We start from the raw sequence: 23,072 nt of genomic DNA, 5'->3' as shown, positions 1-23,072 counted from the left end.
ATTAGGGGAATTGCCAATAAACCCCTGGCTGCCTTCAAGAGAGAGCTGGACAGATACCTAAAGTCGGTGCCGGATCAGCCGGGCTGTGGCTCGTACGTCGGACTGCGTGCGGCCAGCAGTAACAGCCTAGTTGATCAGGCCCTGATCCATCGGGAGGCCTGGTCGTGGACCGGGCCGCGGGGGCGTTGATCCCCGAAATAACCTCCAGGTAACCTCCAGGAGGCACAGGGATGTTAGGAAGTATATATTCAGTCATAGAGTTGTCAGAAAGTGGAATAGTCTGGAAGGTGATGTAGTAAAGGCAGGATCCACACATTTAAGAAAACGTACGACAAAGCTCATGGAGCAGTGAGATAGTGGACCTAGTAACGACCAGCGAAGAGGCGGGTCCAGGAGCTGTGAATCGACCCCTACAGCCACAATTAGGCGAGTACACAGTGTTTCCTTACACAGGATATGATACTCCTGCAGATACCGGAGTTTAATTAACAAGTTTCTTTTTCTAGGCTGCGACGCCCAACAGTCTGCTAACACACAGGAATCTATTGTTACTACCAAGTGGACAGAAACCACAGGAATCTGTAATAAAATTTACTTGCCCGTATGTGTGTGATCGTACCCCTTCAAGTAAGTGTGTGTGGGGGGGGGGAGAGGTACCTTCATCCTTTTTCCTTTCCAGCTCCCCTTCTCCCCTTCCAGCTCTCCCTCTCCCCTTCCAGCTCTCCCTCTCCCCTTCCAGCTCTCCCTCTCCCCTTCCAGCTCTCCCTCTCCCCTTCCAGCTCTCCCTCTCCCCTTCCAGCTCTCCCTCTCCCCTTCCAGCTCTCCCTCTCCCCTTCCAGCTCTCCTTCTCCACTTCTAACTTCCTTTCTCCCCTTCTTCCCTCCTAGCTCCCATTACCATTATTTCGTGGAATCTGTACATCACATTCACCCCTAGATCTTTTCAGACCTCCCACTGTCGCTACCCTCTGTCTTCCCTCCCTCCCTCCCTCCCTCCCCTTTTCCCCTCCCTCCCATTCCCTTCCCTCCCCTCCATCTCTTTTACCGCCATTCACCTTCCTCCCTTTCCCATCCCTCTCCTCTCCTTCCCAAGTCCCCGTTGTCCTCTCACTTTCCCTTCCATTTCTCCCATCAGCTCTCCTCCAACTTCTCTTTCACTTCTGCTCTCCTCCCATTTCTCCCGTTGCCCTCTGCGTCTCGCGTAACGAGGCTGGGTATAGGTGAGAGGAGCAAGGGACTGGGTATGGGTGAGAGGAGCTTGGGGTTGGGTATGGGTGAGAGGAGCTTGGGGCTGGGTATGGGTGAGACTGGGGGAAGGGGGATGGGCTCTGTTTCGTCTAAGATTAATGGTCGAGATTAATGTCATTGTCGATGACGAGTGGTGGTGTTTGTGATGACTTTTTCCAGTGTAAGTGGCCTGGTTGATGCTGGTGGTGGTGGTGCTTGTGCTAGTGCTGGTTGGTGCTGATGCTGGTTGATGCTGGTGGTAGATGCTGGTGGTGGTGGTGGTGGTGGTGGTGGTGGTAGATGCCGCAGGTGATGGTACCTGTCGCAAGTAATGATGGTAACTGTTGCAGTTGGTTGTTGTATTAGTGAACTTGTATCTGTACTTGTGTTTAGTGTTTGTGAAGGCTAATACTAGCCGAAGAATTATGTTGAATGTAATAGTGGCAGTAGCTACCATGAGTGGTATTACTTACCAAAATATGTACCATGAATGATAATACCAACCATATTATTTTCGAACATTAAAATGGTATAAAATACCGACAGGTTGTTAGGTAAGACACATATGCAACAGTTAGGTATCTTTATTTCGAAACGTTTCGCCTACACAGTAGGCTTCTTCAGTCGAGTACAGAAAAGTTGATAGAAGCAGAAGATACTTGAAGACGATGTAATCAGTCCATCACCCTTAAAGTTTTGAGGTGGTCAGTCCCTCAGTCTGGAGAAGAGCATTGTTCCATGGAACAATGCTCTTCTCCAGACTGAGGGACTGACCACCTCAAAACTTTAAGGGTGATGGACTGATTACATCGTCTTCAAGTATCTTCTGCTTCTATCAACTTTTCTGTACTCGACTGAAGAAGCCTACTGTGTAGGCGAAACGTTTCGAAATAAAGATACCTAACTGTTGCATGTGTGTCTTACCTAACAACATATTATTTTCCATGAATGGTAGTACCTACCATTCTGTGCGTTGGAAAGGAAAACCATGACACCTGTAAGCTAAATAATATCACATAAGAAAGAAGGAGCACTGTAACAGGTCTACTGGCCCATGCGAGGCAGGTCCAAGTCTCCTACCGGCTTAAGCCAATGCCCTAACCTCGTTAGGTCAGGTCACATTCACTTAAGGAAGGAGCACGGCATCTGAGCTAGTAGCACAAGCTAACCAGGTCCAATTCACACCCACCGCACCCACTCGTGTATTTATTCAACCTATTTTTAAAACTACACAACGTTTTAGTCTCTGTAACTGTACTGGGGAGTTTGTTCCACTCATCCACAACTCTGTTACCAAACCAGTTCAATATGAAACAAAGACAACAGTCCGTAAGTGTTCACAGTAAAGCGAATAGAATTCTTGGCATCATCATCAAGAAATATAAATAATAGAAGTCCTCAGGTTGAAGATTGAGACACTTATGCAACATATGAAGAATTGAGACACTTATGCAACACATGGGAATCTTTATTGAAGAAACGTTTCGCCACACAGTGGCTTCATCAGTCCAATGCAAAGTAGAAATGGGTAAGGAGAGTAGAAGTTTTGAGGTAATCAGTCCCTCAACCTGGAATCGATGTGTTCAGTCCATCACTCTTGCAGGATGACGACCTGAACATTAAAATGGTATAAAATACCGACAGATTGTTAGGCAAGACACATATGCAACAGTTAGGTATCTTTATTTCAGACAACGGAACAATGCTCTTCTCCAGACTGAGGGACTGACCACCTCAAAACTTTAAGGGTGATGGACTGATTACATCGTCTTCAAGTATCTTCTGCTTCTATCAACTTTTCTGTACTCGACTGAAGAAGCCTACTGTGTAGGCGAAACGTTTCGAAATAAAGATACCTAACTGTTGCATATGTGTCTTGCCTAACAACAGGATGACGACCTACTTACACTAGTGGCAGGTCCCACTGTGACCCCGCCTCCTCCTGCTTCAACTCATCTCACCGCAGTATATAAGAACATAAGAACGAAGGAACACTGCAGAAGGCCTACTGGCCCATGCGAGGCAGGTCCAAGTCTCCTACCGGCTTAAGCCAATGCACCCAACCTAGTCAGGTCAGGTCACATTGACTTAAGGGAGGAACACGGCAACCGACCTGGTAGCACAAGCTATCAGGTCTAACTCACACCCACCCACATCTACTCATTGTAATAAAGTTGGTAGAATTACCGACAATATGTATAGTAAAAGGACACAAGTGCAACTAATGTGACATTTATTGTGGCAACGTTTCGCTCTTGTAATGGCTTGATAAAGCTCCTGGAGAGCGAAACGTTGCCACAATAAATGTCACATTAGTTGCACTTGTGTCCTTTTACTATACACATCTACTCATGTATTTATCCACCTCTCTGGCCCTGTGCTGCACTTCCTACAAGAGTGATGGACTGAACACATCGATTCCAGGTTGAGGGACTGATTACCTCAAAACTTCTACTCTCCTTACCCATTTCTACTTTGTATTGGACTGATGAAGCCACTGTGTGGCGAAACGTTTCTTCAATAAAGATTCCCATGTGTTGCATAAGTGTCTCAATTCTTCAACTTGTCGGTTTTCAAAACCATTCATCACATGCAACATATGGGAATCTTTATTTAAGAAACGTTTCGCGTCACAGTGGCTTCATCAGTCCAATACAAGCAGAAAGGTGCAAGAAGAGGAGGAGTTTGAGGTCATCAGTTCCTCAGCCTGGAGTCGATGTGTTCAGTCCATCAATCTTGTAGAATGTACAGAATAGGGCCTTAGACGTGGCTTATATACTGTAGTCAGGTGAGGCGAAGCAGGGGGAGGCGGGGTCATAGTGGTATCATCCACTAGTCGAAGTAGGTCTTCGTCCAAAGGTTGAACAAGTTTTGAAGAATTCTTGTATCAAGATCCCATGATGATGCAGTGTCTGACAGTTGTGATGAATGGTTTTGAAAACCGACAAGTTGAAGAATTGAGACACTTATGCAACATATGGGTGAACATTAAAGTGGTATAAAATACCGACAGGTTGGTAGGTAAGACACATAGGCAACAGTTAGGCAACTTTATTCCGAAACGTTTCGCCTACACAGTAGGCTTCTTCAGTCGAATACAGAAAGTAGGCAGGAACAGTAGAGATATGAAGACGATGTAATCAGTCCATCACCCTTAAAGTCGTAGAATTTGAGGTTGTCAGTCCCTCAGTCTGGAGAAGTTCAGTTCCATAGTCAGGAACTATCTGAAGATCAAGTGACAGTGCGGAGACTTAAGAACATAAGAACGAAGGAACACTGCAGAAGGCCTACTGGCCCATGCGAGGCAGGTCCAAGTCTCCTACCGGCTTAAGCCAATGCACCCAACCTAGTCAGGTCAGGTCACATTGACTTAAGGGAGGAACACGGCAACCGACCTGGTAGCACAAGCTATCAGGTCCAACTCACACCCACCCACATCCACTCATGTATTTATCCAACCTATTTTTAAAGCTACACAACGTTCTGGCCTCTATAACTGTACTCGGGAGTTTGTTCCACTCATCCACAACTCTATTACCAAACCAGTACTTTCCTATATCCTTCCTGAATCTGAATTTTTCCAACTTAAAACCATTGCTGCGAGTCCTGTCTAGGCTAGATATTTTCAGCACACTATTTACATCCCCTTTATTTATTCCTGTCTTCCATTTATACACCTCAATCATATCCCCCCTAATTCTACGTCTTTCTAGAGAGTGCAGATTCAGGGCCCTTAGTCTATCCTCATAGGGAAGGTTTCTGATACATGGGATCAACTTTGTCAGTTTGTAGTGATATGTTGAAAAGATTAGCCAAAGGTGTGCTAAGCTCCTCTTTACATTCCTTTAGAACCCTTGCATACAGTTCATCAGGGCCTGGGGATTTGTTAGGTTTTAATTTATCTATTTGCCTAAGGACCATGTCACTTGTGACCCTAATCGTGCACAGTTTATTATCGTCCTGTTCTACATAATTTATCATCTCTGGAATATCGCTGGTATCCTCCTGTGTAAAAACTGAGAGGAAGTATGTGTTAAAAATTCTACACATTTCCTTATCACTGTCAGTGAGCTGACCCGAGGAACTTTTGAGTGGGCCTATCTTGTCCCTGATCTTACTTCTGTATACCTGAAAGAATCCTTTTGGGTTAGTCTTCGATTCTCTTGCAACTTTAACCTCATAATCTCTTTTTGCTTTTCTAATTCCTTTTTTATTTCTCTCTTTAACTGAATATATCGATTTCTCAATTGCCCCTCTCCTCTTTTGATTTGCCTATATATGCCTCTCTTTTGACCAATCAGATATTTTAATCTATTGTTCATCCATTTAGGATCATTTTTGTTTGATCTGATTTCCCTATTTGGAACATAATTTGACTGAGCAGCTAGAACTATGCCCTGGAAAGCATCATATCGGCAACCATCACCACCTACCTGACCCTTAGTCAGGTCATTCCAGTTCAGCCCACTTAAGTAATTTTTCAGTCCTATGAAATCAGCCAAGCGAAAGTCAGGGACGGAGACTTGATTGCCATTATTAAATACTGTCGGAAGGAGAGGTGCAGAGTAGTAGTAGTAGTGAGAATGTAGCCACTGAGAGGTCAGGTCCCTCTCAGAACCAACAGTTCTCACTTGAAAGGGTTGTCCAAGGTGTTTTCTGTACCAAGAGGCCATGTGTTGCAGTGTCTGACAAGATGAACATTAAAGTGGTATAAAATACCGACAGGTTGGTAGGTAAGACACATAGGCAACAGTTAGGCAACTTTATTCCGAAACGTTTCGCCTACACAGTAGGCTTCTTCAGACTGAAGAAGCCTACTGTGTAGGCGAAAGGTTTCGGAATAAAGTTGCCTAACTGTTGCCTATGTGTCTTACCTACCAGCAACATATGGGAATATTTATTTAGGAAGCGTTTCGCCACACAGTGGCTTCATCAGTCCAATACAAGCAGAAAGGTGCAAGAAGAGGAGGAGTTTGAGGTAATCAGTCCCTCAGCCTGGAGTCGATATGTTCAGTCCGTCAGTCGGTTTTCAAAACTTTATTACGTTCAGTACAGTTCTGGGAACGTTTGATACAGCTGTGGAAAGGGTTGATACCACTGTGGGTGTGATAAAAATTATCATTTCGTTTAAAGCCTTCCATTATACACCACATGGCCCATTAGGGCTGCTGTGCTATGTTCATAGTAGGGCGGGTCAGGTTAAGTCAGATTCTGCCAGCCTGGGTTAATTAAGTCTAGCCCTAGCGGGGAGTGGGGGTTACCTGACATGAGATATAACAAACCTTTGGATTGGTCAACAAAATTTGAAAGGTAGGCTGATAGGGTGGGAGCTAATGGCAGAGTAAGCCTCCGTGTATGTGGCGAGAGAGGAGAGGAAACAGTGAGTGAAGAGAGAACTAAGTGGAGAAGAAGAAGAAGAAGAAGAAGAAGAAGAAGAAGAAGAAAAGAGAGAGAGAGAGAGAGAGAGAGAGAGAGAGAGAGAGAGAGAGAGAGAGAGAGAGAGAGAGAGAGAGAGAGAGAGAGAGCGAGCGAGCGAGCGAGCGAGCGAGCGAGAAGACTAATGAGTCTAGTCACATAGTTGACATTTGTTCAAACAACAATGGTTGGTGAAGAGTTGAATGTGTAAGTATCAAGCTACTCGTAGTTCTCAGGTGCTTCCCGTCAGTGTTACTGTTTTATGGTGCTTCCCGTCAGTGTTACTGTTTTATGGTGCTTCCCGTCAGTGTTACTGTTTTATGGTGCTTCCCGTCAGTGTTGCTGTTTCATGGTGCTTCCCGTCAGTGTTACTGTTTTATGGTACTTCCCGTCAGTGTTGCTGTTTCATGGTACTTCCCGTCAGTGTTACTGTTTCATGGTGCTTCCCGTCAGTGTTACTGTTTCATGGTGCTTCCCGTCAGTGTTACTGTTTCATGGTACTTCCCGTCAGTGTTACTGTTTCATGGTACTTCCCGTCAGTGTTACTGTTTCATGGTACTTCCCGTCAGTGTTACTGTTTCATGGTGCTTCCCGTCAGTGTTGCTGTTTCATGGTACTTCCCGTCAGTGTTACTGTTTTATGGTGCTTCCCGTCAGTGTTGCTGTTTCATGGTACTTCCCGTCAGTGTTGCTGTTTCATGGTACTTCCCGTCAGTGTTGCTGTTTCATGGTACTTCCCGTCAGTGTTGCTGTTTCATGGTACTTCCCGTCAGTGTTGCTGTTTCATGGTACTTCCCGTCAGTGTTGCTGTTTCATGGTACTTCCCGTCAGTGTTGCTGTTTCATGGTACTTCCCGTCAGTGTTGCTGTTTCATGGTACTTCCCGTCAGTGTTGCTGTTTCATGGTACTTCCCGTCAGTGTTGCTGTTTCATGGTACTTCCCGTCAGTGTTGCTGTTTCATGGTACTTCCCGTCAGTGTTGCTGTTTCATGGTACTTCCCGTCAGTGTTGCTGTTTCATGGTACTTCCCGTCAGTGTTGCTGTTTCATGGTACTTCCCGTCAGTGTTGCTGTTTCATGGTACTTCCCGTCAGTGTTGCTGTTTCATGGTACTTCCCGTCAGTGTTGCTGTTTCATGGTACTTCCCGTCAGTGTTGCTGTTTCATGGTACTTCCCGTCAGTGTTGCTGTTTCATGGTACTTCCCGTCAGTGTTGCTGTTTCATGGTACTTCCCGTCAGTGTTGCTGTTTCATGGTACTTCCCGTCAGCGTTGCTGTTTCATGGTACTTCCGTCAGTGTTGCTGTTTCATGGTACTTCCCGTCAGTGTTGCTGTTTCATGGTACTTCCCGTCAGTGTTGCTGTTTCATGGTACTTCCGTCAGTGTTGCTGTTTCATGGTACTTCCCGTCAGTGTTGCTGTTTCATGGTACTTCCCGTCAGTGTTGCTGTTTCATGGTACTTCCCGTCAGTGTTGCTGTTTCATGGTACTTCCCGTCAGTGTTGCTGTTTCATGGTGCTTCCCGTCAGTGTTGCTGTTTCATGGTACTTCCCGTCAGTGTTGCTGTTTCATGGTGCTTCCCGTCAGTGTTGCTGTTTCATGGTACTTCCCGTCAGTGTTGCTGTTTCATGGTACTTCCCGTCAGTGTTATTGTTTCATGGTACTTCCCGTCAGTGTTGCTGTTTCATGGTGCTTCCCATCAGTGTTACTGTTTCATGGTACTTCCCGTCAGTGTTGCTGTTTCATGGTACTTCCCGTCAGTGTTGCTGTTTCATGGTACTTCCCGTCAGTGTTGCTGTTTCATGTGCAACACTTGAGTATCTTTATTGGGGAAACGTTTCGCCACACAGTGGCTTCATCAGTCCATACAAAGGACAATGATGAAGAACAGTAGGAGTTTGAGGAAATCAGTCCCTCAGCTTGGAGCCGATGTATTCAGTCCATCAATCTTCTAAAATAATACAGCATATGCACGAACAAGTTGTTTATATACTGTCAGACACAGCAACATCTTGGGATCTTAATACAGGGAATTCTTCACTTGCCTAACCTTTAGGCATGACCTACTTCCACATTTGGATTTGTCAAATGTGATACCACCTACGACTGCTTCACCTCACCTGTCTACCGTATCTAAGCAACTTCTTCGTACATATGCCGTGTTCTTCTCAAGACTGATGGACTGATTACATCGACTCCAGGCTGAGGGACTGATTACCTCAAACTCCGTCTGATCTTCAACCATTCTTCTCTGTATTAGACTAAGGAAGCCACTGTGTGGCGAAACGTTTTCGCAGTAAAGATAATCAAGTTTTTCACCTGTGTCTTAATTTATCAACTTGTTGGTTGTATGAACCATCTGTCTACACGAATGAGGTATTGTGTGTGAATTTTTCGTATGAGGTTTGTCTCTTATCTCTTTTCTCATTCTCTAACACTGTCAGGTTAGAGAAATGTGTTAATGTTGGTAGAATAACTGACAATATGTTACGTAAAGGACACAAATTCAAATAATGTGAGATTTTGTTGTGGCAACGTTTCGCTCTCCAGGGCTTGACAAAGCTCCTAGAGAGCGAAATGTTGCATTAGTTGCACTTGTGTCCTTTTACTTAACATAGAGAAATGGGGTAGATCTATGAGAGGGAAACAAAGTATCGTCCTGGGACTGTTGGAGAAGTGTTAAGTAGTTTCCCAGGAGGAATTCTGAAGAGCAAAAGCTGAAAGTTGTGGCTTTTCCATGAGCACTAGTAAATGACTTTCAGGAAAATAGTGGCGCTCTTACTGTAAATACTGGAGGTCGATGATACGGTTTCTGTGTAAAAACTAAGAAGCAGAAACTCTCACTGGAGCATTTAATGTTGAGTTGTGATGTGTGAACTGCTCCCCTGGGATACTTTCTTGATAGTTACCCAGGGGAACTCCACACTGTGTTGAGTCTTCGTTGCTACCATCAGTAAATTATGGTGTTGATTGTTACCCCTCCCCCATTCCTCCAACCCTACCCCTTCCTTCGAACCTCTTCGTCCTCCCTTTAACTACTACATCTTCCCTTTAACCTTTTCCCTTAGCTCCTTTCCCTGACCTTCAACATGTTTCCCTTGCTTGTTCTAAACTCAGGTTAATCCTTGTGTTTCGTCATTCTTATAACGAGTAACGTCAGCGCCATCGGTTCATAGTTTTGCAGTTGCTACCACCTTCGTCAGCAACCTTGGAGTAATTACATCATTATAAGTCAATTAATCTTCCATATTTTCAATTACAATTACTTTATCAGAAAAAAATTAATTACAATTAGTTGATATTGTGTATTAAATTATTTTCTTCAATTACTTCACATTTTATTGATGGAATCATTGTTAAATGTTGGAAATAATATTCGAACACTTTACTTCTTTTGTTTTTAACTTTAGGTACTTAAGGGCGCACGTCAGTTCCCCTGTCTTCTAACATGTTATTTTACCACTATAATCTACCTTGTCCATAATTACTATCACATTTGCTTTGTCTGCTTTCGTAAGGTGAAGTCCAGGATCTTTCCTTAATTCATGGTATAACTTAACAAATGTTTGAGGACAATTGTTGCGTATAGTTGCAAATGAGTTATTTAACTTATAAAATAATGAAAAAATATTGGCTTTAATGGTGTACAACAACTCTCATATTACAATTTATTAAGATTCAAGAATGGAAAGAATTAATATCAGGAAAAAAATACGGAAGGTTGCTAGTCCTAATAGCGCCATATTGAATAAAAATAATTTACTGGTGTCTAAACAGGGTGTTAAAGAGATCATGCACCCCATTACGTGTATTTCTTTTGCTGGTTTCTTCAAAGGCAACATCTCTGGAGGGAAATCCTCCAATGGAGCACAATCCTCCTGTATATATATTTCAAAATTTGCTTTAGTTCATCAGTGGGTGATTTGTTTACCTTCAGCTGAAGGTGTGAACGAAAAAAGGTGGGGACTCTTTAAGTGAATTTGACTCGGTTGATTCACTGTTTTGGACCATTTCACACCGCTTCTTCATTCTTATATTCGCTTGCAGCAAGAATCCTGATCTCTTAAAGCACTGTTCTCATTTCTACTGATGGAAGCCAATTCATATTGAAACGAGGATCAAAAAGTGCTGCTGCTGGTGTGTCCGTCATCTCCAAAAATGAATCAAGTCTTTATTTCACTGCTTCATGCAAAACTGTAGCCAGACTTTCGCAGTAGGACGACAGGTCAGAATCTAGTAACTGCGGCATGGATTGCTGTAGACCAATAATTACTGGTACAATTGTTGAGGTAACCATTTTCTCTTCACTTGTTCCATTGTCTCTTGAAATGGATTAAGAGCTGTCACAACGTTCTTTAGTGCTGCGATCTCCAAAACGATAATTTCTTGTTTTTGTTATACCTACCATCCAGTAAACCTTGTTAACATGTTTAGATTCTTTCAGAAGTGACTTGGTCATCTGTAATTGTGAATGCCATCTTGTTACATTTGGAAATTGCAAATAAATATCTTTCTCTTGTAGGAATGGTGCAACGGAAGTTGACCTTGGGATTGAATTCACAAGATGATTTTTTTTTTCAGTTGCTGTAGAAAAGAATTAGTGACCTCCGGATAACTGAGACCATCTTTTATACAGAATTGCTAAGTGTGAGCAGAACAACTTACAAGTTCTGGCAAAGGAAAACACTTTCCAGGTACATTTCCTCTTTGGTGATATCTACTGCTTCCTGATCCTGATAAGTTACATCTTTAGGTCCATCTACGTGAAAACCAGTTGCGTGGGGGGGGGGACACACCAAAAGCCTTAATTATTAATGAGGCCTTGTTCTATATTTTTCTTTGCTTTACCAACGATAGCATAACTGTCAACCAACTCTTATGCAGTTGCTGTGCTGAAGGCAGTCTCTCTCTCTCTCTCTCTCTCTCTCTCTCTCTCTCTCTCTCTCTCTCTCTCTCTCTCTCTCTCTCTTTCTCTCTCTCTCTCTCTCTCTCTCTCTCTCTCTCTCTCCAAATATATCAAAAGTAAGGATTCTCGACTTTGGTTATCAGTTTTTGTTTATAAAGTAAATTGTTGCGCCAAGGAATGACATCTCGTAATTGGTCCAAAGATCCAGTGTTAGATAAATTCGTCTGAGACCTTGGAATTCTTTCATTGCAGCTTCCATATTTCTTGCGTGTGCTGGAAGAAGTGCTTTTCTGATTATTGATTATGCAGCAATCTCAAATTTCGATTCTGCTTCTAGATGATGATCCGGGAAAATAAATTTCTTCACAATATTTAGTGGCAGCTGGTCACATGCAAGAGAATGCAATTATTTTTGTTAAGAAACTTTGTCTCAAATCAATTTTTGCTGAGCTTCCAGGAGCTCTTTCACTCATTTTCTTCTGTGCATCGTCTAGCTCCTCTCTTAAATACTCAGCACACTACTCTTCAGTACAACATTTTAAGTGTGTGAAGAAGTTTGAAGTAGTCTTCAGACGAGTGCAACGGATAAGTGAAGTAGCAGCAGCAACAACACACACAGCAAGAGGATTTTTGAGCTTCTCCAGCGCTCGGGCTTCGGCCCAAAGCTGGGGTGTAACTCCAAAAGGATCCTGTAGTGCTTGCTGTCTTTGCACCTCCTGACATCATCTGCTGCTATGCAGCTGCCACACCCTTCGAGCCCAGTGTGGGCGGGGTTTGTGGCAGCCGAAGGTGCCTAGCTTCTCCCTCCGAGCCGATTAAGGGCGGGGAATGGGGCTAGGCCTGGGGACAACTGGTCCCAGAAGATGAGGAGGTACTTATACCTCCTCCCATGGCAGACATTGGTCTGAGACACTCCCACGATAGGGAGCCAAGGCCGGGCCACCTCTTGGAAAAGGCCTGGGCCGGGCGATTATACCGGTGAATCTACAACAGCAAGTAGTCTTCACAGAAGCCCTAATCTTCTTTCCGCAACTCTTGGATGTAGTTAAGTTATTCTCTCTACCAGACCCTTCTTGACACAGACTAAAGTACTTCAGAAGATGTTGTAATAATACTTCCACTGAAGTTTCCATTCTTATCCGCTAATACATTGTTACTCCAAGCTCTAACTTGCTTATCCTTTTACATCCTCTGGTGTACAAGGATAAGCAAACGTTTCTCACAAGCACAGTCATGTTGACTGAGGTAAGTCTACTTTGTACATGTGTGACACTGCCACAACATACTATTGCATTACTGGCCTTCCCATTCACCCTTAAATAATTAATACTCAGCATCACGCTGTGGTGTTCACTAGTATCACTCATAAAACAGCAGTGAAAAATATAATTTAAAAACAAGTAGAGGAAATGATAAAATTTATGTAATAACACTTCATTACCTTCTTTTGTCTTTCACTGTCCTTCTTTGATCTTTACTCTCATGAAACTGTATAACATATTACAAAAAATAACTCGATAGCCAACTTAATTATAAATCTTCCCAGTAGGATATCCCTGTTATCAAAATTATGAAATATAACAAGAACTGGTTCCTCGTCATTCATTTTATAATTCACTCAGAGAGGTTGTTGAGTCAGAATTGTTCATGAAATACATGAACTCTTGTTCGTTAAAGAATTCATAATCACTGGCTTCCTGTTTTCAAAAAATAAACTTCACCCATAACATTTCGGACCACTTTCAAAATATTACTCATTAAAATCATAAAAAAACAAAACTTCTGACACAAAACAGGTATAACTTAAGATTTTATTAACGAAACAATGCCCCTATTCGTCAAGAAGTCTGGACTCCGACTGATGGAGGATCCCAGCGAGTCTTCCCAGATTCCCAGTCTCACACATCCCACGCAAACATAACTCTCGTCAATACAAGTACTGGACGTGACACAAACAAGGAAAATCACATTAGACGTGTATTTTCATTTTGCCATTAGCCCATCATAGTGCCCTAGTTTTATGATGTAATTTAAGCAGGTATAAGCTTGGCAATAGTTATTTAAGATTATTTATCTAAAAGTTCAGTTACCATTACTAAAAAAATAATTACATTCAGCTTCAGTTGCAATTAATCCAAGTTTGTGATGAGTGGGGCTGTATACGTGGTTTTTAATGCATCCACAACTCTATTACCAAACCAGTGCTTTCCTGTATCCTTCCTGATTCTGAATTTTTCCAACTTGAAACCATTGCTACGAGTCCTGTTTTGGCTAGATATTTTTAGCACGCTATTTACATCCCCTTTATTTATTCATGTTTTCCATTTATACACCTCAGTCATATGCCCCCTAATTCTACACCTTTCTAGAGAGTGCAGATTCAGGGCCCTCAGTCTATCCTCATAGGGAAAATTTCCGATACATGGGATCAACTTTGTCATCCTCCTTTGTACGTTTTCCAGTGCATTTATATCCATTCTGTAATACGGTGATCAGAACTGTGGTACCTGTTGCAGTACCTGGTGTAGTGCATGGTGTAGTACCTAGTCTAAATAATGCCTAACCAAAGATATATCGAGTTGCTGAATATGGTGTCACGAGTCCAGGACAGGGTAGTTTTGTCTTGTCAGAAATTTTGGCCATATCGGCGGAATTTTGAGCTTCGCTCATGAAAATTTAATTTTGGTTGTCAATTTTAAGTCTGGTTAATAGCTCACTGAACACAGTAATATTGTTACGCTCATTTCTTTGTCGTCATCTTTAAACAAGGGTCCGATACTAGATTTTTTTTTTTTTGCTTTGGTTTCAGCATACAAAAAAAAAGTATTTTGCGTTTCTTTCAATTTCATTAATTGCTTTTTAGCTTTCTGTCTCTTCTGGGCTCTACATGATGTATTTAGTTTGAGCTCAGTGTTTTCTATTTGTCTAACCAGTGTTTCTTTTCGTTTTCGGGTCTCAAATTTTTGAGAAGTTAGGTTATTGTTAGTCTCTGCCTGTAGAGGAAGCATTTCTAACTTTCCTTTTCTCTTGTTTTTCCCAATTGGTCATACTATCTTACCAGCGTATTTCAGTAAGGTCATAGTTTATTTAGTCCCAGTTAATGTATTTGCTTTTCAGTTTGGTGCATACAGCCATATGACTTTTTTGCTTAAGTTTAAAAGAAACTGGATCACTGCCTTTGTCAAATCCCAGATCGACCAGGCTGTGTGTCAGCTGGCTACTAATTGCAGAAGCATAGTTGAACAAGCAATTAACAGAAAAGCCTGGCCATAGGCTGGGCTGCGAGGGTAGGAAAAAACTCGAAATTAGTTACAGGAATACCACAGGTATTCAGGTCTGAGCTTTCAGTTAGTTTGTGGTCAGTTTGTTTTGTTCGACACGGATATGTTCCGCACCAGATCCTCATTGTTTGTGAATACAAGGTCAGGAGAAGGGGGGCGCCTTGGGGCTGTAGCCCCCAAATTCCCTTTCCCCAACGCCCCCTTCTCAAATAAAAATAAATAGCGCAGCTTTAAACCAAAGCTCGTAGCCCTCCTTCCATCCAGATCCCCACTAGAAAAAATCTGTGGCCGTCCCTTGTGAAGGGTATTTTGTAATCTGGTCGGTTCCATTGTTTGCCGACTTTAAACTAATTTGCACGTGACTTGTTATCCAAACTGCCCCCTGGGACTTTTCTCTGCTATTATGTATGTGCTATGTTCTCTCACTTTTGGCGTCTTGAATTGAAATCATCAAGCAGAAGGATGATGTTTAGTCCAGGTTTGAGATATTTTCAAGGCATTGTTTGATTTTTCAGTACATGATGTTGGGAAATAGTATCTCGTTGTTTATACAAGAAGAATAAATTTGCGTTTTCAACATTTGCAGTAGGAAACTGACTACATCGTTGCTGGTGTTCAGTAACTGGCTGTGCAGATTAGCAACCTTTCTACAAACCAAAGTTTCCCCCATCTTGTCTGCCTTTTCGGTAGTATCTAAATAGGTTTTACTCGGGTATTCATTTTGCTTTGCAAAGTATTATAGTCTTGAATGTGGGTCTATCAAAGATGCAGACATTGCCTCTCACTTGCTGAGGAGGCCACTAATACACTATTTTCTTGCTGCTGCTTCTGCTTCTTCCATTAATGCTAGTGTAGTAGTATTTCGTTAGTACTGCTACTAGTTAGTACTACGACTACAAGTACTACTAGCAATATAATAATATTGTTAGTAGTACGATTTTATATATTATCATTTTTATTGTTACCAATAGACATTTAACGTCGTAATGTCAGACTTCCTCATGACACGGTGGTGGAAACTTGACTTCTGAAATTTCACCAGCTACAATAATACTAGTCGAGTCTGGTGTCTATATTTAACAGCCAGATTTATTTTCTGTTAAACTCCAAATACTCTCCGCTTTGGCGTAATCTTTTGCCAACCAGAGCTAATAAATCAACCTCCGATAGACCATTGAAAATGGCGGCTGAAAGTTTTCTTTTTGTGTGATTGTGTGGTGAAGGTTGTAGCCCGGTATGTACTGGTGGTGTGATCGTGTGGTGTCGGTAGTGGGGAAGGTTGTACTATGACGTGTATTGGTAGTGTGATTGTGTGGTGTTGATAGTGGCGAAGGTTGTACCATGACGTGTACTGGTGGTGTGATTGTGTGGTGTTGATAGTGGTGAAGGTTGTACCATGACGTGTACTGGTGATGTGATTGTGTGATGTTGATAGTAGTGAAGGTTGTACCATGGTGTGTACTGGTGGTGTGACTGTGTGGTGTTGATAGTTGTGAAGGTTGTACCATGGTGTGTACTGGTGGTGTGATTGTGTGGTGTTGATAGTGGTGAAGGTTGTACCATGACGTGTACTGGTAGTGTGATTGTGTGGTGTTGATAGTGGTGAAGGTTGTACCATGACGTGTACTGGTGGTGTGACTGTGTGGTGTTGATAGTGGTGAAGGTTGTACCATGACGTGTACTGGTGGTGTGATTGTGTGGTGTCGGTAGTGGTGAAGATTGTACCATGGTGTGTACTGGTGGTGTGATTGTGTGGTGTTGATAGTGGTGACGGTTGTACCATGACGTGTACTGGTGGTGTGATTGTGTGGTGTTGATAGTGGTGAAGGTTGTACCATGGTGTGTACTGGTAGTGTGATTGTGTGGTGTTGATAGTGGTGAAGGTTGTGCCATGGTTTGCACTGGTGGTGTGATTGTGTGGTGTTGGTAGTGGTGAAGGTTGTACCACGGTGTGTACTCACCTAGTTGAGGTTGCAGGGGTCGAGTCCTAGCTCCTGGCCCCGCCTCTTCACTGGTGGCGACCAGGTCACTCTCCCTGAACCGTGAGCTTTATCATACCTCTGCTTAAAGCTATGTATGGATCCTGCCTCCACTACATCGCTTCCCAAACTGTTCCACTTCCTGACTACTCTGTGGCTGAAGAAATACTTCCTAACATCCCTGTGATTTATCTGTGTCTTCAACTTCCAACTGTGTCCCCTTGTTGCTGTGTCCCATTTCTGGAACATCCTGTCTTTGCCCACCTTGTCAATTCCTCTCAGTGTATTTTGTATGCCGTTATCATGTCCCCCCTATCTCTCCTGTCTTCCAGTGTCGTCAGGTCGATTTCCCTTAACCTCTCCTCGTAGGACATACCTCTTAGCTCTGGGACTAGTCTTGTTGCAAACCTTTGCACTTTCTCTAGTTTCTTTACGTGCTTGGCTAGGTGTGAGTTCCAAACTGGTGCCGCATACTCCAATATGGGCCTGACGTACGCGGTGTACAGGGTCCTGAACGATTCCTTAATAAGATGTACTGGTGGTGTGATTGTGTGGTGTTGGTAGTGGTGAAGTTTGTACCATGGTGTGTGGTGTTGGTTGTGGTGCAAGTTGTACCACGGTGTGTAATGGTGTGATTGTGGTGTCGGTAGTGATGAAGGTTGTTCCATGGTGTGTAGACTGGTGGTGTGATTGTGTGGAGTGGTAGGGGTCGCCTTTCCTCCCCAGGTGAAATAGTGTCATTAGTACCTGTCTGACCCAGGGTGCAGCTGCTGGTATGTTTAGTGGGGATGGAGGGGTATCTAGGGAAACCTGCTTTTCACTTCCCATGACATTACATGTATTAGTATTATTATTATTTACAGGAAGGACTAAGTCTGTATGGGGAATAATAGGTAATGAAGCTTGATCCTAAAAAGGGGAATGTTGTGATAGCAATGATTGTTATTCTTGGAATATTACATTGTTGTTGACGTGCAGTGGGGGTTATGTACTCTGAGTTTTGACTTTGAAGAGTCATGCGTTATAGATGCTTAAATATAGCTGATGATTCAGCTTAGAAAAGTTGATTTAAATATTATGGACTACAAGATTCACAGTGGGCCACAGTGCCACTGAACTAACTATAGTACAAGAATACATCAACCTCTTAAGATAGTGATTACCTGTGTATCTGTATTTTGAAGATATCTTTCGGTGTGTATAATCTGCCTCTTGTTAATTTTGACACTCGTTTTATACGTAGTATTAAAAAAAATATTTTTGTAGGTATTCTTAAAATATACTTTTATTACTAAAACATATTTTTAAAGGTCTTGCTAAAATATATTTTTATAGGTCTTAATAAAATATATTTTTATAGGTCTTACTAAAATATATTTTTATAGGTCTTGCTAAAATATATTTTTATAGGTCTCACTAAAATATAAATATTTTTACTTGTTAATTTTTTTTTGTACGTAGTACTGAAAGTTTTGTGGGTGTTACTTAAGTAGTTTTCTCCTAAGAATTGAGTTTTTTGCCTTAAGTGGAAGTCTTGGTGTGAAGAAACCCGTCTTAGCTTTCCCTTCTCCTCACACTTGTTGAGGATTAATCAAATTAAGTAGGTATTGTTGTGGAGGAGAATATTGTGGGTGGGGGAGTGAGAGTGAACTTTGCAGTAAAGTTTCATAGCTGCAAATTGGAGGTGAAACTATGCTTGATAATAGTCCAGGATAGAAACCGTGTCTAATTTTATATCTAGTGTGTCTTCCATACCCCCCCCCCCTCCTTCCCTCTCTAAATTTAGTGGGCTTTACTTACTATGAATAGTGTGTGATGTGATGGTCAAGCTGGTTGTTGCCAGGCTTAGTGTGAGTGTATGTGTATATATATATATACAGTGGACCCCCAGTTAACGATATTTTTTCACTCCAGAAGTATGTTCAGGTGCCAGTACTGACCGATCGTTATTTATATACGTATATATATTATATATATATATATATATATATATATATATATATATATATATATATACATAATCCAACAAACTACTGTCATTTCGCCCTACATCATATCGTGTATACTTATATATATGTATTACCTATAACTATATATTCAATAAAGGGCTCCCAATCATTTACACCTGGCACCCCAAACTTATATAAAAGTTTCTCCTACTTTAGCATTCAAGTCCCCTACCACAATTACTCTCTCACTTGGTTCAAAGGCTCCTATACATTCACTTAACATCTCCCAAAATCTCTCTCTCTCCTCTGCATTCCTCTCTTCTCCAGGTGCATATTATTATGACCCACTTCTCGCATCCAACCTTTACTTTAATCCACATAATTCTTGAATTTACACATTCATATTCTCTTTTCTCCTTCCATAACTGATCATTTAACATTACTGCTACCCCTTCCTTTGCTCTAACTCTCTCAGATACTCCAGATTTAATCCCATTTATTTCCCCCCACTGTACCCCCTTCAGCTTTGTTTCGCTTAGGGCCAGGACATCCAACTTCTTTTCATTCATAACATCAGTGAAATAGATTAGTCCATTTCAGATCCCCAAACATACACTTACAAACGCACTTACATAAATACGCTTACATAATTGGTCGCATTCGGAGGTGATCGTTATGCGGGGGTCCACTGTATATATACGTATATATATATATATATATATATATATATATATTAAATATATATATATATATTAAATATATATTAAATATATATATATATATATTAAATATATATTAAATATATATATATAATGTAGTTTTAAAATGTCAAGTTTCTAACGCAACAATGAATTTACTTTTTTTTTTTATCCAGATATAATCCAGATTTCCTCCCTTCTCTCCTACTATTTCTTTTCTTCTACATGTTGTTATTACCCTTTGTACCTTTGACCTTTGAAGAGTTTCGAGAGTTTCTCTACTCTCTGAACCTGGCCATGGGCCAGGCTCATCTCGTGCTTGCCTGATCATCCAGGCTGTTGCTGCTGGAGGCCCGCTGCCCCACATATCCATCACAGCCTGGTTGATCTGGCACCTGGTGAAGATACTTGTCCAGTTGCTTCTTGACAAGTATCTTCACCAAGTGCCAGATCAACCAGGCTGTGATGGATATGTGGGGCAGCAGGCCTCCAGCAGCAACAGCCTGGTTGTCCAGGTAAGCACCAGGCGAGCCTGGCCCATAACTGGGCTCTTCTGTTATGAAGATAAATGTCTACATTAACTACACATATTACATTAAGCACAAGGGATATTGCCGACTCTATCATTGGATAACTCTAGATTTAGAAAGGATAGAGGAAAGCCTTGGCTTGGTAAAATTGGAACATTGAAGCAAATGTACTATGGAGTTAAAGATGGGTGGGTTGGATAAATGCACAAGTGGTACATGTGTGAGTAGGTCATTGTGCAGGCTGAGCCCGTAGACCCGGACTACACATGATTTGCTTCACTATTGCATGATTGCTTCACTGTTATGTTGTGTTTCAGTGAGGAGCGGGTGGCAGAGGAGCACAGGACGCTACTGGGCTACACCAGGGGCCAGGCTATTCTCCAGTGAGTATCTCTTTTTTGGCATTTGTATCTATTGTATATATACAGTTGTATTGGGTATCTGGAGGTAGTTTGAATTGTATTATGTATTGTCTTGACAAAGCCATACCCAACATATTGCCTGTACTCTTACCAATAATTAATTATATAAGACATTTTAGGCCTACATGTAGCATTATCTGTGTATTCTTGTGGGTGTCAGAGCCAAAGAAAATACCTTGAAAGATGTCTGATACAGCAGTGTATCAAGCATTAGAAACAATGTTAGGAGAGGATTAAATTTAACTAAAGTGTGATATGATGCTAGAAAGTGTAACGAGACCGACCTTATTGATGAAGAACGCAAGTGCATCATGCACTTAGGACATCTTTATTGGATACGTTTTGGTCCTGAGATATTGGTCACTCCAAATGGTCATTTGCCCTTTTATCCATAAATATGATATGAATTCAAGGCAAGGCTTAATAAGTAGAACTGTGACTATCATAATGTGAAGGTAGATAAGAACACTTATGGAACAACTTGTAATGACAACAAACTGAGTGACTTATTGTTGTCATTACAAGTTGTTCCATAAATGTTCTTATCTTCCTTCACATTATGATAGTCACAGTTCTACTTATTCAGCCTTGCCTTGAATTCATATCATATTTATGGATAAAAGGGCAAATGACCATTTAGAGTGACCAAGGTCTCAGGACCAAAACGTATCCAATAAAGATGTCCTAAGTGCTTGATGCACTTGCGTTCTTCATCAATAAGGTCGGTCTCGTTACACTTTTTAGCATCATATCACACTTTAGTTAAATTTAATCCTCTCCTAACATTGTTTCTAATGCTTGATACACTGTTGTATCAGACATCTTTTAAGACTTGGCTCCAAGTACATAGATGATCAGACTGAATGTAAGGTGTGCAGTCATCCTTATGACCATTTATTGAAGAATATATATAGAGATAGTATGAGGTGAAAGGGGTGTGAGAGGTATGGAAAGCAGGTAAGGTAGGAAGGAGATTGTAGTATTAAATATTGTAGTTAAAAGTTACACTTGTAAAAGACTGTCACATTTAAAGAGAGAAACACTGGATTTGAATGCTGAATCATATAGTGATCTATGTGTATGAATTATTCAGGAAGTGTTTTCATTTTGCCCTAATTTATGATGAGCAAACTGCCACCTTTTAGAGTCATTTATGATGGCTACGATCTGCTGTTAGAAACCAAGCTTAATGTTCTCTCCCAGCAAGCATATTTGTTGCACTTCTGCAAAAATATTCTTTGATAGTTGTCAGCATTTACCATATCATGGTACACCATAGGCAATGGTACTCTGTATAAGGATACTCACCCTTTAAAATGTTTCTAACCTTGTTTATTGTGGAATTCCATTTTTTTCTTTTTTAGAATTGTAATTTGCTTACTGTTCACAAGTTTATATAAATGTAATCTTGTTCCCCTACCTTCCACTCAGTCTTTTATTTCCTTTCCTATTTTTTTGTGTTCCCTCTTTCTCTAAACTCAGTGCCCATATTGCTGCTCTGTTCATGATTGTTGGTTATAGTGGAGCTTGTTCATGGTTTATTCTGACTCCCAGGTTATGCTCCTTCATAATGTGGCCTAGAAAATTCAGCAGTGATAGTCCTGTCTACACTGGGCACAAGGAAGTAGTAGCATGAGGCATGCTGGGCTCCCAGGTAATGGACAGATAGATGCATAGGCAAAGTTCTCTAATGCTGGCTTTCACCTTGGTGACTTCCTAGGTCAAGATTGGAGCAGTGTAATAAAAAAAATGGCATTCCCGATAGACCCTCCAGACAAGTAGGAACCTTTATAGGGTTTGGTAGGATGTGGGTGTTTGTCCCTCTTCATCTCAGAGGAATTGTTAACCCTTTGACTGTTTTCGACGTATAAATACGTCTTACGAGCCAATGTTTCTGACGTATATATACTCAATAATTCTAGCGGCTTCAAATCAAGTGGGAGAAAGCTGGTAGGCCCACATGTGAGAGAATGGGTCTGTGTGGTCAGTGTGCACCACATAAAAAAAATCCTGCAGCACACATTGCGTAATGAGAAAAAAAAAACTCTGATCGTTTTTTTGGAATAAAACGCCGACTTTGAGGTGTATTTTCGTATAGTATTTATCGTTGTATTCGCGTTTTCATGGTCTTAGTTGATAAAATGGAAAACATATTACGGAAATAGAGATGATTTTCATTACTTTTACGATGAAAACGACCTTGAAACTGAGCTCAAAGTAGCGGAAATGTTCGATTTTTACCAATGTTCAAGAGTAAATAAATCACACCACACGTCCAATACACGTCAACTGGGGAGTCTAATATTCTTTCACTAGTGCACTGATATTATTTATACCATTTTTACAATAATGCAGTCGTCTGCATAACAGTAAATTTTGTATTTTTTTGTATGAATAAAAAATCAAAATAGAAAGCAATAATAATATAAGAGGGGCCTAGAGATGTGACTAATGAACAGAGCATATGTTATTTTAGTGCCACGAATGTCTACCTTGTTTATTCTGGACCCTATTTTGAAATTGGCATCTTTTTTATTTTGCGTGAAATTGGCCAAATTGCCAATTTCTGACCACCATATTGGGTAGTCCAAATTAGTAAATGGGAGGTTTCTTGTGCTCAGCTGATAGATAAAATGGAGTTCTAAAGAAATAGCTATGAGTTTGGTCAACT

At 41.4% G+C, this 23,072-nt stretch overlaps 1 protein-coding gene across 4 annotated transcripts in view; it reads left to right on the top strand.

Moving 5' to 3' along the window:
• The window catches only part of LOC128697901 (FERM domain-containing protein 4A), a 54,521-nt gene that overhangs the window by 14,415 nt on the left and 17,034 nt on the right, over positions 1-23,072 (top strand). For 3 of the 4 annotated variants that reach the window (XM_070090153.1, XM_070090154.1, XM_070090152.1), the window contains exon 2: positions 20,297-20,362. In XM_070090153.1, coding sequence (XP_069946254.1) covers positions 20,297-20,362 — 66 coding nt within the window. Of the gene's footprint in view, positions 1-17,493; positions 17,576-20,296; positions 20,363-23,072 lie in introns of those variants that run through there. The other variant, XM_053789902.2, reaches the window with a different exon arrangement.

The sequence above is a fragment of the Cherax quadricarinatus genome, chromosome 31 (assembly GCF_038502225.1).
Source record: "Cherax quadricarinatus isolate ZL_2023a chromosome 31, ASM3850222v1, whole genome shotgun sequence".
Classification (NCBI taxonomy): Eukaryota; Metazoa; Arthropoda; class Malacostraca; order Decapoda; family Parastacidae; genus Cherax; species Cherax quadricarinatus.
This window is presented reverse-complemented; position numbering and strand designations above follow the sequence as displayed.